Source organism: Fringilla coelebs, assembly GCF_963513975.1.
Source record: "Fringilla coelebs genome assembly, chromosome: 16".
Lineage (NCBI taxonomy): Eukaryota > Metazoa > Chordata > Aves > Passeriformes > Fringillidae > Fringilla > Fringilla coelebs.
Window position 1 is genome coordinate 7,687,379 of NC_140042.1, and position 13,794 is coordinate 7,701,172.

At 36.9% G+C, this 13,794-nt stretch overlaps 1 protein-coding gene across 1 annotated transcript in view; it reads right to left on the reverse strand.

The window, feature by feature from the left end:
• IQCK (IQ motif containing K) overlaps positions 1-13,794 on the reverse strand; it is a gene marked incomplete at both ends in the record, with an annotated part of 34,150 nt that overhangs the window by 8,396 nt on the left and 11,960 nt on the right. Inside the window, 2 exon segments of the mRNA XM_084216590.1 lie at positions 3,220-3,331; positions 9,141-9,225. Coding sequence (XP_084072716.1) covers positions 3,220-3,331; positions 9,141-9,225 — 197 coding nt within the window.

Here is a 13,794-nt window from a genome sequence, read left to right on the forward strand (position 1 = left end):
TTTGGTCTCAGCTGGAGAAAGACCCTCCAGAAGTGTTTCATTCTGGTGTACTTATCTTCTTACTATCTTTTTTTAAGTATCACACACAAACACATTTTCATGAAATTATGTTTTTACCTAGATCAGACCCTTGCAATAAGGTTTCATTGTGCTGCAAATCCCAACAAAGCAGGCTCTGCCTGTTAGCTCACATTCACTGAGTCTTTGGCTGATATTTCCATGGAAGGTATGCTGATCTTTCTAGTAGTGTCAATAGAATCACATTACTGCTCGAGTCATCATTTTCTAAAAGCTATTTGGCAGCTCACCATTCATCCCCTACAGTTAGATTCAACACTGTTTACAGCATCTAATAAACAGAGTTATATACAAATTAAAGAGATCCTTCATTATTTTTCCTAATGTGGTTAATTTCATAATAAAATTCTGTATCTACTTAAAAATACTACTTTTTCTTTTTTGACCATGAATCTTAATGCTTTGTTTCTGATATCTGAGGTTTTAGTAACAATAAATGCTTTGTCTGCTTGACACAAGAGTTCAGTGGTTTAATTAAAGGGGATTAATTGAATTAACTGAATTAATTAATTCAGTTGAACGAAATGCTTAGAGAGACAAGGTTAAAAAGTAGTTGTGTTCTGCTACTCATTATTATGTGAGTGTTCACAATCCACTTCAGCACAAAGTCAGCTGGGTTGGATGGATTCACTGGTGAAAGCAGTTAAACTAACCTTGCTGACTTTACAGTGAAATAGGGTTTAATGACACTAATAAACAGCAGGATAATAAGAGCAGAAAAAAGAGCAGCTGGAGCACTAACAAAATGAATTATGGCATCACAGCTGAGATTGATAATGAAAACCCCTGGACAGTAACTTCTCCAACTAGTACAGCTGTTTGAAATAGCCATCTGTCTGGGCCCCAAGGCTATTTGATGTGGGGATACTCTTAAATTAACTTAGCAGAGCTCAGTTAAGAAATTATAGAAACAGTGTGATAATATTGAAAGCTGATGTGATATTAGCAATATAAACTTATACTGGTTGAAGAAAGAAAAAATGAAAAGGGGTAATTTTGCAACTTTCTTTGATGTGATGAAACAGCTGTGTGTCCTAGAGTCCTAAAATAAATGATTTGATGACAGGAAAGCTCTGTGAGAGTGATTAAAAGGAAATTTGTTTTTCCTTTTGAAACAATTGGCAAAGGAAGTCTTATCACTACATAAGTCTCCAAAACAACTTAAGTATAGTTTATAGGAAGATTAAATTTCTTCAGACACAGGAGTTTTTTAATCAATTCAACTGTCAAATGACATAGTCCACCCTTAGCCCCTATTTTTCTGCAGCATTCTGAGAATGGGTTCACCTTGTCCTCTGAAAATGAACTTGCACTTTTCTCCTTTAAGATTTTAGATGCATGAGGACTGCAAACTATGACTGTGTAATCATGTAGTATCATATTCATCCTTTTCCACACTGGTGTGTGGTGAATATAAAGGTTTGTTTCTTAGAAGTGGGAAACATGCATCCCTAGCTTTTGCTGGTATCATGGACAATGGAATGTGTGAAAAAATGTGCCTTGATGAGATGATAAAAATATTAACAAATTGAAAACAGAGTCCAAGCCACAAACATTAAATTGCAATCTCTTAAAAGGCATTAGCAAGCCTGCAAGGTCAACCTCTACCATTATCTCCAGTAATGCAATTTTCCAACAATTAACACTGGCAGAATTAAACATGTATTACTTTTATGTTTTAAATTTATAATGAGAATAATTGTAGAATAGGAAATTTGAATTCACTGTTTTCAGATACTTAAAGCCAGATATATCTGTGTTTTCTTTTAAAAAAAAAAGATGCCTACAATTTTTTTACCAACTCATAATAAATTTTAGTAGAGAGGCTATGAAATCCCACTTGAAGAAAACTGGTTGCTCTGCCAAAATTTTCTTTCTATGTCAATCAAGTCTGCTGGAAGACAATGTCTCACTGATTTTATCTTTTCATCATTTTTTTGGACTGTTACTACATTATTTAATCTTCTAGGTCTAAGCTACTAAAACCAAGAATTCTACTTCCCTTACTGCATATGAACACCCCATATATACAGTGACATATAAACAGTTTTTTCCTGTTGTGATGCATGACTTTGTTCCTCATAATTAATTATTTTCAGCTCTAAAATACCCCTTAGGCAATTTCAAGGACTGGTAAATAAAACCTGATATTTCATAGATTAAAACTGCAACATAAATATAAATAAATGTTTGAAGAATCTATAGAGGCTTTGTAACAAACTCCTATCACCCAAACTTGTCACTCTCCTTAGTTCAGGGCAAAGATTGGCCATGAGAGCCCAGCAGTGACAGTGCCATCAGCCAGGAGGGCACACAGAGCTGACTGCACCACATCACTCCCCTCTCTTCTGCACCTGAACTCCACAGCTGAACACCCTCACTCCTCCTCAGCCCTGCCAGGCTGTGGAGGGCACTCCCTGCATGATCAGGGCTCAGTCAGCCTCAGAGGCTGGGAAAATGCACAGGGACTCCTGCATGAGCAGACAAAGAGGCTGAGCAAATAATGATCATTTGATGATGATGATGATTTGTGTGCTTAAGTGAATGGTAACTTGGCCCTGTCAGTAAAGCTTTGTCCACAAACAGGACAAAAAATAACACATTACAGTGCCAGAAGCAATCTGGCTTTATTTCCCTTGGCAAATTTTTAGGTTGTTTGGGTTTGGTTTTTGTTTTTTTTTTTTTTTAGAACTGTACAGACTAAATTCTGCTGTAAATAACTACAGGAAAATGCCAATAGAACATCTACCAGATAGAAATCCCACAGTCCAGAAAGATGTACTACAACCCATCTGGTAACAATCAGCTTTACATGATGAATAGCTGGTAGGTGTCTAATCCTGCCCTAGAAAATACTGTGCCAGCAAATTGTCATAGTTTTCCAAAAATACTGAATTTAGGCCCTATATTGTATTTTTCATTGCCACTTTCAGCTGCACAGGCAACTCAAGTAGAGTAAGTATTGACTGTAAGGAAACAGCCAAGTGTTCCCACCAGACATTACCTTCTCTCTCAAGGTCAGTGTCCTACTGTGTGGCCTATGTTTTAGGGAACTCAAAGTATAAAAATTCAACACAATGTAAAAAACAAACAAACCAGCCAACCAACCAACCAAAAAACCCCACAATTTAATCAACTTACCTTTGGCTTCCTGTTTAGCCCAGAATTTTCTCACCACCTCATTAATGTACCTCTCCTCTCTCAGCTTCTTTTGCCACCGACGAAGCTCTTGTATTTCACTATCACAACGAACCTGTGAAAGGGGAGTCAGAAAGGAAAACTAAAATTAGATACTTTTGTATTTTCCAGGATGAGGATTACAATTTTTTGCCAAGGCTGTGGCAGGGAAAATATGTGAGAGCCATCCTCTTTGCTGGGCCCAAGGTAAAAGCAAAATCCCAGAGGTTTACAGTTTTCAGCTTACACAGAAATAAAATCCACATAATTGACAAATCCAATTGAAAACATAAATATGTCTATTAGGGGATCACTTTGATTACCAAGGACTCCTGGGAATGAGATTGCAGTAAGATGATAATTCTCTGAGTTAATTAAAATTTAAAGCCTTATGCTGAAGGGTATTAGTGCCTTTAGAAAAGCATAACACTATAAAAGCAGCCCACTGACCAAAATAATAGAGCAGAAGAGGAGCCTGAAGGGTCATGCAGAAGAAAATTTATTCCATCAACCTGATTCACACCTGCCATCAGCTGCAAATAGGCTGATTGGCAATCCCACCCACACAATTTTCACAAACAGGAGAGCCATTAATCTGTTATTTAAAGTAATTGGACAGCATTACATGGTACCTATTCTTTGTCAGTCAATCACCCTGTGAAAGGCATAATTCTGCTTCCACCAAAAAAAAAATACAACAGTCAAAGGCCTTGATTTCATTTAGATGTAAGCTGAATTTTTCTAGTATTGTGAACTAGCTACATCAACAGCTTTTACCACTCTGCTACTTCCCCTCATTGTAGCAGGATTTGATTAATGGTTGGCATTCACACAATTACTGCCCCCAGTGCACGAGGTCCTGTCCTGAACAGCAGTGGAAAGGGACATGCCAGCATTGCCTTGGACACTGGGCATTGTTCCCTTGGTCATATTCAAATTGCAATAGAGTTATTTGAAAAATGCTTTTTTGGAGTTTGGGGTTTTTTTTCCTAAATGTTACATATAAAAATGTCATTCTGTTTCAGGACTGCATTCAGAGCAGCTGTGGCTGCACCATCCCTGGCAGTGTCCAAGGCCAGGTTGGATGGGGCTCTGAGCAATCCAGCAGGGCTGGAAATGGATGATCCTTAAGGTCCCTTCCAACCCAAACCATTCCATGATTCTAAGGTTCAATGTCCTAGTAATTTAGTCTGAAGTGGAAAAACGTGGTAGAAACAAGCAGCAATAAGTTCAGTTTCTCCTGGACACATTTTTGCTTGCTGGAAGTTAATGACTTAGTTCCCCAGAAAATTTCCAAATAGAATTGTATAGATTGTATTCTTACAGGATATGGTGAAGAGCTTGCTCTGTGACTTGAAGTCTATTATATGCTCTTCTCCATTACACTCTGCTTTCCTCCCACTTTACTGAGACACATACAGAGCAAAAGAGCATGACTTAGTTTTCCACTAGTTATAGAAACCCCAAGCCTTGAAGAAAACAGTTTAAATTATTTATCAAAATCCCAGGGTTTCTCCTTTGTGCTGCAGCTAAGAATGCAATAAACAGCAGCTGAACTCCCATAGCACTTTTCAATCCCCTTAGGAGAAGATAACTTGCTATGTTTCAGTGCACTGGCAGAGCAGAAATACAGTGCAAGGTTACTTGATCAATAAAAACAGGACTTTTGCTCAGTGACTTGAGATCAGATACATCTTAGAGCTCCAATAATATTCCATTTTATTGATATATTATATTCCATTATACTGATAGATATATTCTGTTGTATCTTCTATAAAAGTTATAAGGGCTTCTTACAAGGTTTCTATGAAATTTTAAAAATTAAAGAAGTTACGGCTACTAGTGACATCTTAAGCTATACAAAAAAGTAAGATAATGTTCTAATAAATCCATCAAACACTATTTTCAAATACTATGATATTTTATAATCCAAACACAGGATAATTCTTTAGGCTTGCAAGAGACATTTTTTCTTTTATGCTGCCAAGTATGCTTTTATAAGCCAAATAATTGCTTATTATATGGAGTCAGTTTATCTGCACAGGAAAAGGTTAAGGAAATGCTTATGGGACACAAGCATATAAATGATAGATGTGCAAAAGGCAAGGAAATAGAGAAATTCCTACCTCTATATCTAAATATAAAATTTCTGAAAACATGATGTGTCCATTTACAACTTCAGCTGTGCAATACCTGTATTTTGGCCCATGACAGGGTCACAGTTGTCTCTGTATATTGAACATAAAGACAATAATTCCTAACAGTTAAAAGATAAAAGGCAAGTATAGTAGATTCTGTATAGTCTCCCTAAGCAAATAAAACAGTGGCAGTGCAGTGAAATACCCAGGGAAATACAGAGTTCTGAGATAAAGGCAGAGTCAGGTACTCAAATACTCCAAAGTCAGCACTAAATCCAAGCAGTAAAATGAGCTCCCAGAACAAAGTGTCTTTTTAGAAAAGTGACCAGAAAAGGAAAAAAGAACACAGATATGCCACCTGCAGTAAAACAGGTGACAGGAATGTAACAAAATACATTAAAAAGTTCCAAATATGCTTAATAGATTATAGCTCAGCATAGTTATAATGCAGTTTAGCCTACTGATAATGCCTTAGAAAGTTCTTCTGCTTTGAAACCAGAGTGCAATGCTAGCATGATGAAAAAGCCATGACTTAGCAGCAAAATCTCCAGGCAAATAAAGAGAGAGTCAGGAATCTTGTCCAAACAACTGACAAGTCTCTCCTGCAGCCCAGCACTGCCTGAAGCCCTGGAGGGGTCTCAACTTTGAAGGGAGAGTTCACTCCTACACTTGCTGTAAATAACAGGGAATATTTGTGTGACCTTCTGGGTTTAAGCCTTTGCTGGTAGCCACAGCTTGCTGGAGAGTAATATAAACTGTGATATAAGTTTTATATAAACAGCTATAAACTGAAATGGTTTTTATTTTATATTGTGATAGTAAAAGTACAAGTACGCCTTGCGAAATACAAAGCAAAACTGGAGCATTTTTATCTTCAGCTTTTGCTCAAAGACTGTGTATAAAATAGCACTGAATATTTACATAATGCTGCCCAATTTCAACTCTAAGATATTACAAGATTTAGTCCAAAACCCCGTGCTTTCACTGCTAGGTGAGAACATGTAGCACAGCAGATAAGGATAACACTAAAGGTTCACCACAGACATCAGAGGAAATTCTATTAATGAAAAATTTCTGTCAGTCTGCAATAGTTATGCAAATATTAAAGATTAAAAAGAGCCCTTAAAAAAAAAAAAAGGCACTTAGTAAAGATTCTGCAGTCGAGGGGTGAATAAATATATCATATTTTGCTGGAAAAGTGCCTGGAAAATTGACACCTAGCTGAATACTGCCTTGGCCTGTGACAGATGAATGGAACCTCAATAAAAAACAATGGTGGAAGGGGAAAAGGAAGAATTCTGATGACAAAGCTGTCTCAAGTCTTACTTGAGTGCTCCTCCTGGCCCTCAAGGAGCCCTCTCAAGATGATGTCCTCCCCTCTGTGATCTCCTCAGGGAACTCAGCAGCTCTGTTTTCCACTGCTTTTTGTTCTGGGATTCAGTTCTTGATGTAACTTGAAATAATTGTCAGAGTGCCCATCAATGTCTTTGCATGAAAGATTGTAGCAAGGGCTTGGTTGATGGCAGCCATTAATTATTACTACAACAATTAAACAAGTGTTTTTCTGAAATGTGCTGCAGAGAAGGATGAATTTACTGTTTTAATCGTGCTTTATTTATCAGAGCTCTCAAGATTCTGCACCTATAACTTTTCCCCCCCTTTACATAGAAAGCCTTTATTGCCTGATCCATTTTTGCATTTTTTGCAATGTGTTTTTGATACTGGCATGCTCAGACAGGAGGTAGCAGAAACAAGTGAAGTATCAAGAGAAGACTTATGCTCAGTGAGTTATGTAACTAGATAAACTCTACTGCCTGAATCAATATGGTCAAGAAAATACCTCAAAAAATGAGTCCATAGAAGATGTATCTTAGAAGATCAAGGATGAAGTACCTGTCTCTCCATCCTATTGTCACCTTATCTGTGTGCTCATGTTTAATTATCCAGTATTATCACACTCTGTCAAATTTTATTTCAAAAGCAGTATTTAAAAATTCTAAATCCTCTGAATTATAAAACAAGGTTTAATGAAAAGCTTTAGAAAATAGTTTAAAATTTTGACACAAAAATATCTTAAGAATGCAAAAAGGCATTATTTGTAAGTATTCAGTTATTATCAGCTATTAACATTAATAAGTGTTAGCTGACTGAGCTATTTATTTTAAAAGCAAATAATCTGAATTCTTCAGTGATTTTTCATAATATACTTATCATTAATGTGATGAAATCCCATTTAAGCTTGGTGTTCTCTTAATCTGCAAGCCCAAGGATAACACACTGCCCTATGTAGTAATTTGTTACTAATGGTTTTTATTTTATATTCTGATTGCAATTTTTAATTTTTAAAACCCCATGTTCTTTCACCTCAAATAAGGTAAAACATTAATAGCTAATTTTATAGCCTGAATTATTTTTTATGTCTCCTACCTTTTATAGCTAGAATTTCTCTCTCATTTTTGGGAATTGGTTTAGAATGATAAATACCAGTGTGAAAATCCTGAAGTTCATCTATGCAAGGAAGGATTTTGCCCTTCAGAAGCTTCAGAGAAGCAGAAGATATCTGAGCAACCTTGCAGTGTTCAGCAAACAGAACTGTTATTGGATAATGGCTGCCCCCACTGTAAGGATGCCTGCAGGGATACTGTCAGTGCTAATTAATGTTAGTGTCAATGCTGCCTCTGCTCAAAAAAAGAAAAATAATGGGAAACAAACAAGCAGAAAGTCACAAAAATCCATCAGTCAAGGAGAACATTTCAAGGTATTTCATTGTCTTTGGCTGCACAGCACATTATAGGAGCCACTTATATATTCATGCTTGTTAAAAATAGTAGAGAATTTAACAGAGAGTGTTTTAAACTGATTGTTATTTAAAGAACACCTGACATCCAGAGATGTCTCACTGTCCATCACAACAAAATTGCTGCTATATCTGGAGGCTACTTAGAAGCTTAAGTTTTGATAAAGGAAGTCAAAGGCATTTTTTCATCACCAAAGTCACCTGAATTTCAAGTCCATTCCTTCCTGAAGTGTGAAGGTATTAGAACTTTAAAAATATATATTTGACAGAACTTTTTCAGGATTTTCAAAATAATTTATTTAGGATCCTAGGGCTGGCATGGCTGTTACCCTCCAAAATAATAGCATTGGACAATTTTCTTTGTATTTATTTTATGCACTTTGCTTTTCCCCCTTAAACTGGAATGGCACTAGTGCTGTGTTACTATTGAGCCTTACAACATCTGCTTGTCATTTTTTTTTCCCTTTTCCTTGAACAAGAGCCTTCATGCCTCTCATAAATCTCCTGTCTCATTCTTGGTCTCAATTCCTTGTCCTTTCTTTCTGGATGCTTTTGTTTCTCAACAGACCTCACCAATCCTCCTCATGCATCTCCACACTCACTCACATATCCCTGCATGAAGCAAAATAACACTCCATCCTTGAGAGCTACCCAAAGCAACTTCCAGTTAAAGGAAGAAAATTGTTCAGTTAATTTTACTTTGGAAAATTGAATTTCTGTGGATTTTTTGTTGTTGAGGAAAACAGTGAGATTACATCAGCATAAATGCCTGTGAAAAAATGGAAGTCACTAGACATAAGGCAGAGCAACATCCAAAGCCAATGAACCATAGGGGTCTCAGCAGCTATTTATAGTATCCCCTACTTAAAATTTATGTAAGGATTTTCCCTTGGGCCTTCACAGTCCTACAGTTTTCAACATCAAGCACAATAATTATAGATTCCTCTTACCCGATAACCTCTCCAGAAGGACTGGATTAGTATGCTTGCTTCTTCTTCTGACAGAAGCAGAGATAGAGGAACTGGTGGTCTAGGACTTAAAAAAAAAAATAAATATAACAGACAGCGTATAAATGTAAAACACTTTCTTCCCTAACAGTATATTTTATCAAAAAGAGAAATGTTGTTCAGGAGCCTGAAAGACACAATTTCTTATTGCTCTGAAAACAAAATGCACAAAGAATGTCTCCTTTACAAATATGTTGTTATATACACTACAAGAATTCCTTCTTAAAACAATAATGTACAAGTGGCACATCAAGCAGAGTCCTCTTTCTTACTCTTCTACATGTTCTTCAAAGTGCCCCTATTATGGTAAGGTTTGGAGTGGGAGGTGGGCAAGGGAAGCAGCCTGCCATTTGTAAAGCTGGAAAGGTTTTAGTGTGTGTGTGCAACAATGAACAGACTTATCATGTAAATGTTTATTACATGAAAGACACAGAATATAAACATATCTTAGCACATTCATTTACATTATGGTGTCACTTTAAATTAAAAGGGGCTGAAAAATAATGAATATTATATCTGCATAGCATGAACCTATGTTTAGAAATGTCTAAACAAGTTCTTAAAGTGCTGAAATTTTATTTTTGATACCATGTACACTTTCCTCTAGTGATAAAAAAATGTAATACACTTGTAAACTCAACCATTTTTGGCCAAAATATATAGTAGCTTGAAAGCACTTTTGGTGATTCTGTTGCTACCAATTTTAATGGGAACAAGCTAGTAATTAAATTCAGCCATCACTAGCAAAACCTCAGACTATATCAAACCTTGCTTCCCAAAAGCCATTTTCTATGGGTGTTGATTTATTTCTCAGACACAATGATAAAAAAAATCATCCATTGGAAAGGACAAAACAAAATTTATTTCTATACTGTCTTTTATGAGAAATGTAATTTGCAGCCAAAGAGCTACAGCATAATAACACTGCAACTCATGAAAACACCAGTTCTAAAGAGAAGCCTTGGCACAGCGTTAGAATGGCTGCCAAGAGCCACTCTCCCTGCATGGGAAACAGACTGAACACAGCCTTGACTTGGAAGAACACAACATGATGGATTTGGATGCAGCACCCACCTACAGACACAGCCCATGCAGGAACAGGATCTATAGTATTTATATTATAAAGACACTGCAAAGCCCATCAATAAAAAGCCATTTATTTATTCAGTCTTACATGTTTCTGGCTAAAATGCTGCAATATCTTTTGGAAATTTATTTATGGCATATTACAGCCCAAGCTAGGAGGCTTGACAGCTTACATTTTCCTTTCACTTAATTTCATTCATATTAGTCTCTGCCCTAGTAAGCTTCCTATGCTCTCTGACATCTTTCTCTTAGGGCTTGTCTTCACTGCAGGAGCATTTCAACTTGGAGCACAGCCCCAGCTCTTATCTAATGCTACACTGACTCCACTGTTTCAGCCTGTGTACTCAGCTAAATTGGTCTCATCATCATGTCAGCTGGGTTTTGGCCTACATTTATTTTAATGTGAAGTAAAACCTTGGTCTGTTTGGAAAAGCCAAAATAAGGCAAAAATAAAAAGCAGTCTCTCCATTGAGCTAAACTGTCTTAGCTGTGTGAACATTAATTAGCATTTCTCCTGCTCAGGGGAAATCATAAGTGCTGGACAAGCAAGGCTTCCTGAGATAACAGCTTCGTATAATCAGACTGAAAAATCTGAAGCTGGACTGGGCTGGTTTCCCTGATAGGCTTTCATCCTCTGTTCTATTTTAGATCTTTTTGAAAACCAAAACTTAGGGAAAATCACAGGAAGACCTACATATTTTACAGCAGTTCTATCAAAGAACTGAACTTTCTCTAGGAATAAGTACATCTCCAAAGAACGACTTGAGATTTCTCCTAGCCTGCAAGGTCAAACTCTAGCTTTTCTTCGCTTTTATTTTCAAATTATAAAAATGTCCAGTTTATAATCCAACCCTAAAACTGAGAAAACAATATAAAAAATCAAGCAAGAACAGGATTTAATTTTTAGTATGACAGTCCCTGGCAGATATCAATCCTTTCGATGGCACAGCTTTAAAGACCAGAAGTCATGCCAGGTTCTAGTTTGTTCTAAAGGAATAAATGGAGAATATACACAATTGTCTGCAGGTCAAATAAAAATAGAGTCTGAGCAGAGGCAATCAGCCCTGGGCAGCCAACGAGGGGAAGAGGAGTCTGTTGTTTGTGGCAGAAGACAGCTGGATGCCTGCAAGATGCAAACTGACAGGACAATGTACACTGACTGCATTCTGCTTATTTAGTCCTTGATTATGCACACAAATGAAACACTGATATCTATTGAGATACATATATATTGCTTAACATAAGTTGTACCTGTAAAAGAACATTAAAAAAAGATTTTTCTTAAGTATTTTATTTTACCAAATCTGCATAAAGCAGACACTGACCAAAGTTAAATTCCCAAAACATGTTTCTTGCTTTCTGAGCAAACTCGTACAGATCTTGATTCTGTGAGATATTCACTGCTCATATGACATTATGAAAGTGGAATTTCACACCCAGAAGATACAAAACAGACTTGCATTAAATAAATGTAGGAAGCACTGAAAAAGGTTCTTAATGAAGACATGAATCTGATTTCCTCATGGACAGAAGATTCTCAAAGAATTCTGAACAGGAAGGAAAAGACTCCCTCCATTTTCTTATCTCCAAAACAGACAAAATAATCTCTGGGGGTTCATAGTCACAGGGAAGGGCACTGAATTCAGGCTGTATTCCCATAGTGACAATATGCATTCAATTGCTACACACCTACCAACTATTCATATACTTGCTTATCTATTTATAAGGAAGAAAAGACAATGCAGTGTGGAGCTAACATGAGAAAGTTGTTATGTGGGGAGGCAGAGCCACCTAACCAAGAGGAGACTGAGGCAGAACAGGTGATTTGTAACCAGAATGTCAGAGGAATTAGAGGAAGCACAGCAAGAAGTCTTTGTAATGAGAACACGCCAAAAAATAGCAGAGCAAGAATCTTTTGTCTTCAGTCCTGAAAATTACAGTGGATTTCTTGCCTCAGCAGGGTCTCCTTGGGAGGACGTGCCCACTTCAATGCTCCAGCTCAGCCCTCCTGTGCCTGCATACTTGCCACATATTTTGGAAGTCACAAAGCATTGCCTCAGCTTTCTCTCTCCTAGGACCAATATTTATGCAGTCTGTGAGAGTGTTTGTGGGCCTGGACTGAAGGAAACCAAACATGGACCTGTTCCAAAGGCCACTCATGTTAACAGGAAAATTCCCATCTATGTTTGTGTACTTTAGGTCAGACCTTGTATGCTGAAAACATGAAAAACTCCCCTTAGTGCTCCAACAGCAACATTAGGAAGATGTCACAAAGCACTAATAAGTTTTCAGTTTTCTCACTGCCATTTTGATAATTTTTACATAAATGAAAGCATTTTTAATATATCAGATATTACAGCCATAACACCTGCAACCCCATAAAGCACCATTACGAAATATAAATATTTTACACAGAAAATTTCTGCAGTCTTCCAACACACAGTTTTTAGTAAAAAATTTCTCATTTGTTAACCTGAATTCTGCCACATTACTTGAATGGCAATGAAACACACAGAATAACATCCACAGAGATGTATTTGTTGGACTTCCTGCTACTACAATAAAATGTTATTTAAAGCTCAAATTATTAAAGAAAATTAAAGAAGAACATATAAGGCAAACCAAGCATACTCCAAACATGGCTGGATTAGGCACAAAGCAATGAAATACAGCAGTGTGCAGAAAGCACAGCCTGTAGAAACTGGGCATGTTATGGAAAGAAAAAAAAAATCAGTCACCCATGTAAAATTACCCCTATTGGCCATCTGAGAGCTGACAATGAAGTCAACTGTAAAGGCAGCTGAGACCAGCAAACTTCACCCAATTAAAATATCTGGGGGAGGGAGAAAAAAAATAATCAATGTGTATATATGTGTATACAGATATTTGGCAAAAAGCCACTACTCCAAATTTAGTCATTGTTTATATCTTAGCTGCCCACTTCAGTACAGCCATGATAAAGTGATTTTCTCTGTGTCTGTACACTTGTTTTGGTACACACTGATAGATTAAACCACGAAATGTGTCCTTCTGAACTGGGTAGCAAGCAAATCTCTCTAATAAAAAAGAAGAAAATGTAGATTAAAAAAAAAATCTTGTGAATTATTTTTTATCTGAGCTTCAAAAGCCAGGAAATGCTTGTTCCTAACATAGGTGCATGTACCATACACCACTCTCTCTCACTGGATGAAAGGTCCAGGGTTATGTTGAACAATGCTATCATATTATTAAATTTACATGACAGGCTTTTATCATATCACTGTTTTTCAGAGCAGGGGAACAGTGTTTTATTGGTTTCTTCATATTTCCTTCATAAATATGCTAAAGAAGGCTGTGAAATGATGCTGCCATGTTACTCAGACTATCTATCTATGCCAGAAAAGTAAAATTTCAGAGGGATCAGAGCATAATCAGAGCTCACTGACTTTCCCTGGCCCCGATTCAGTACACAGAGCTTGGCTACTGCAACTGCGCTTCAGAGCTGTTCAACCAGAAACACACTGGAAAATGC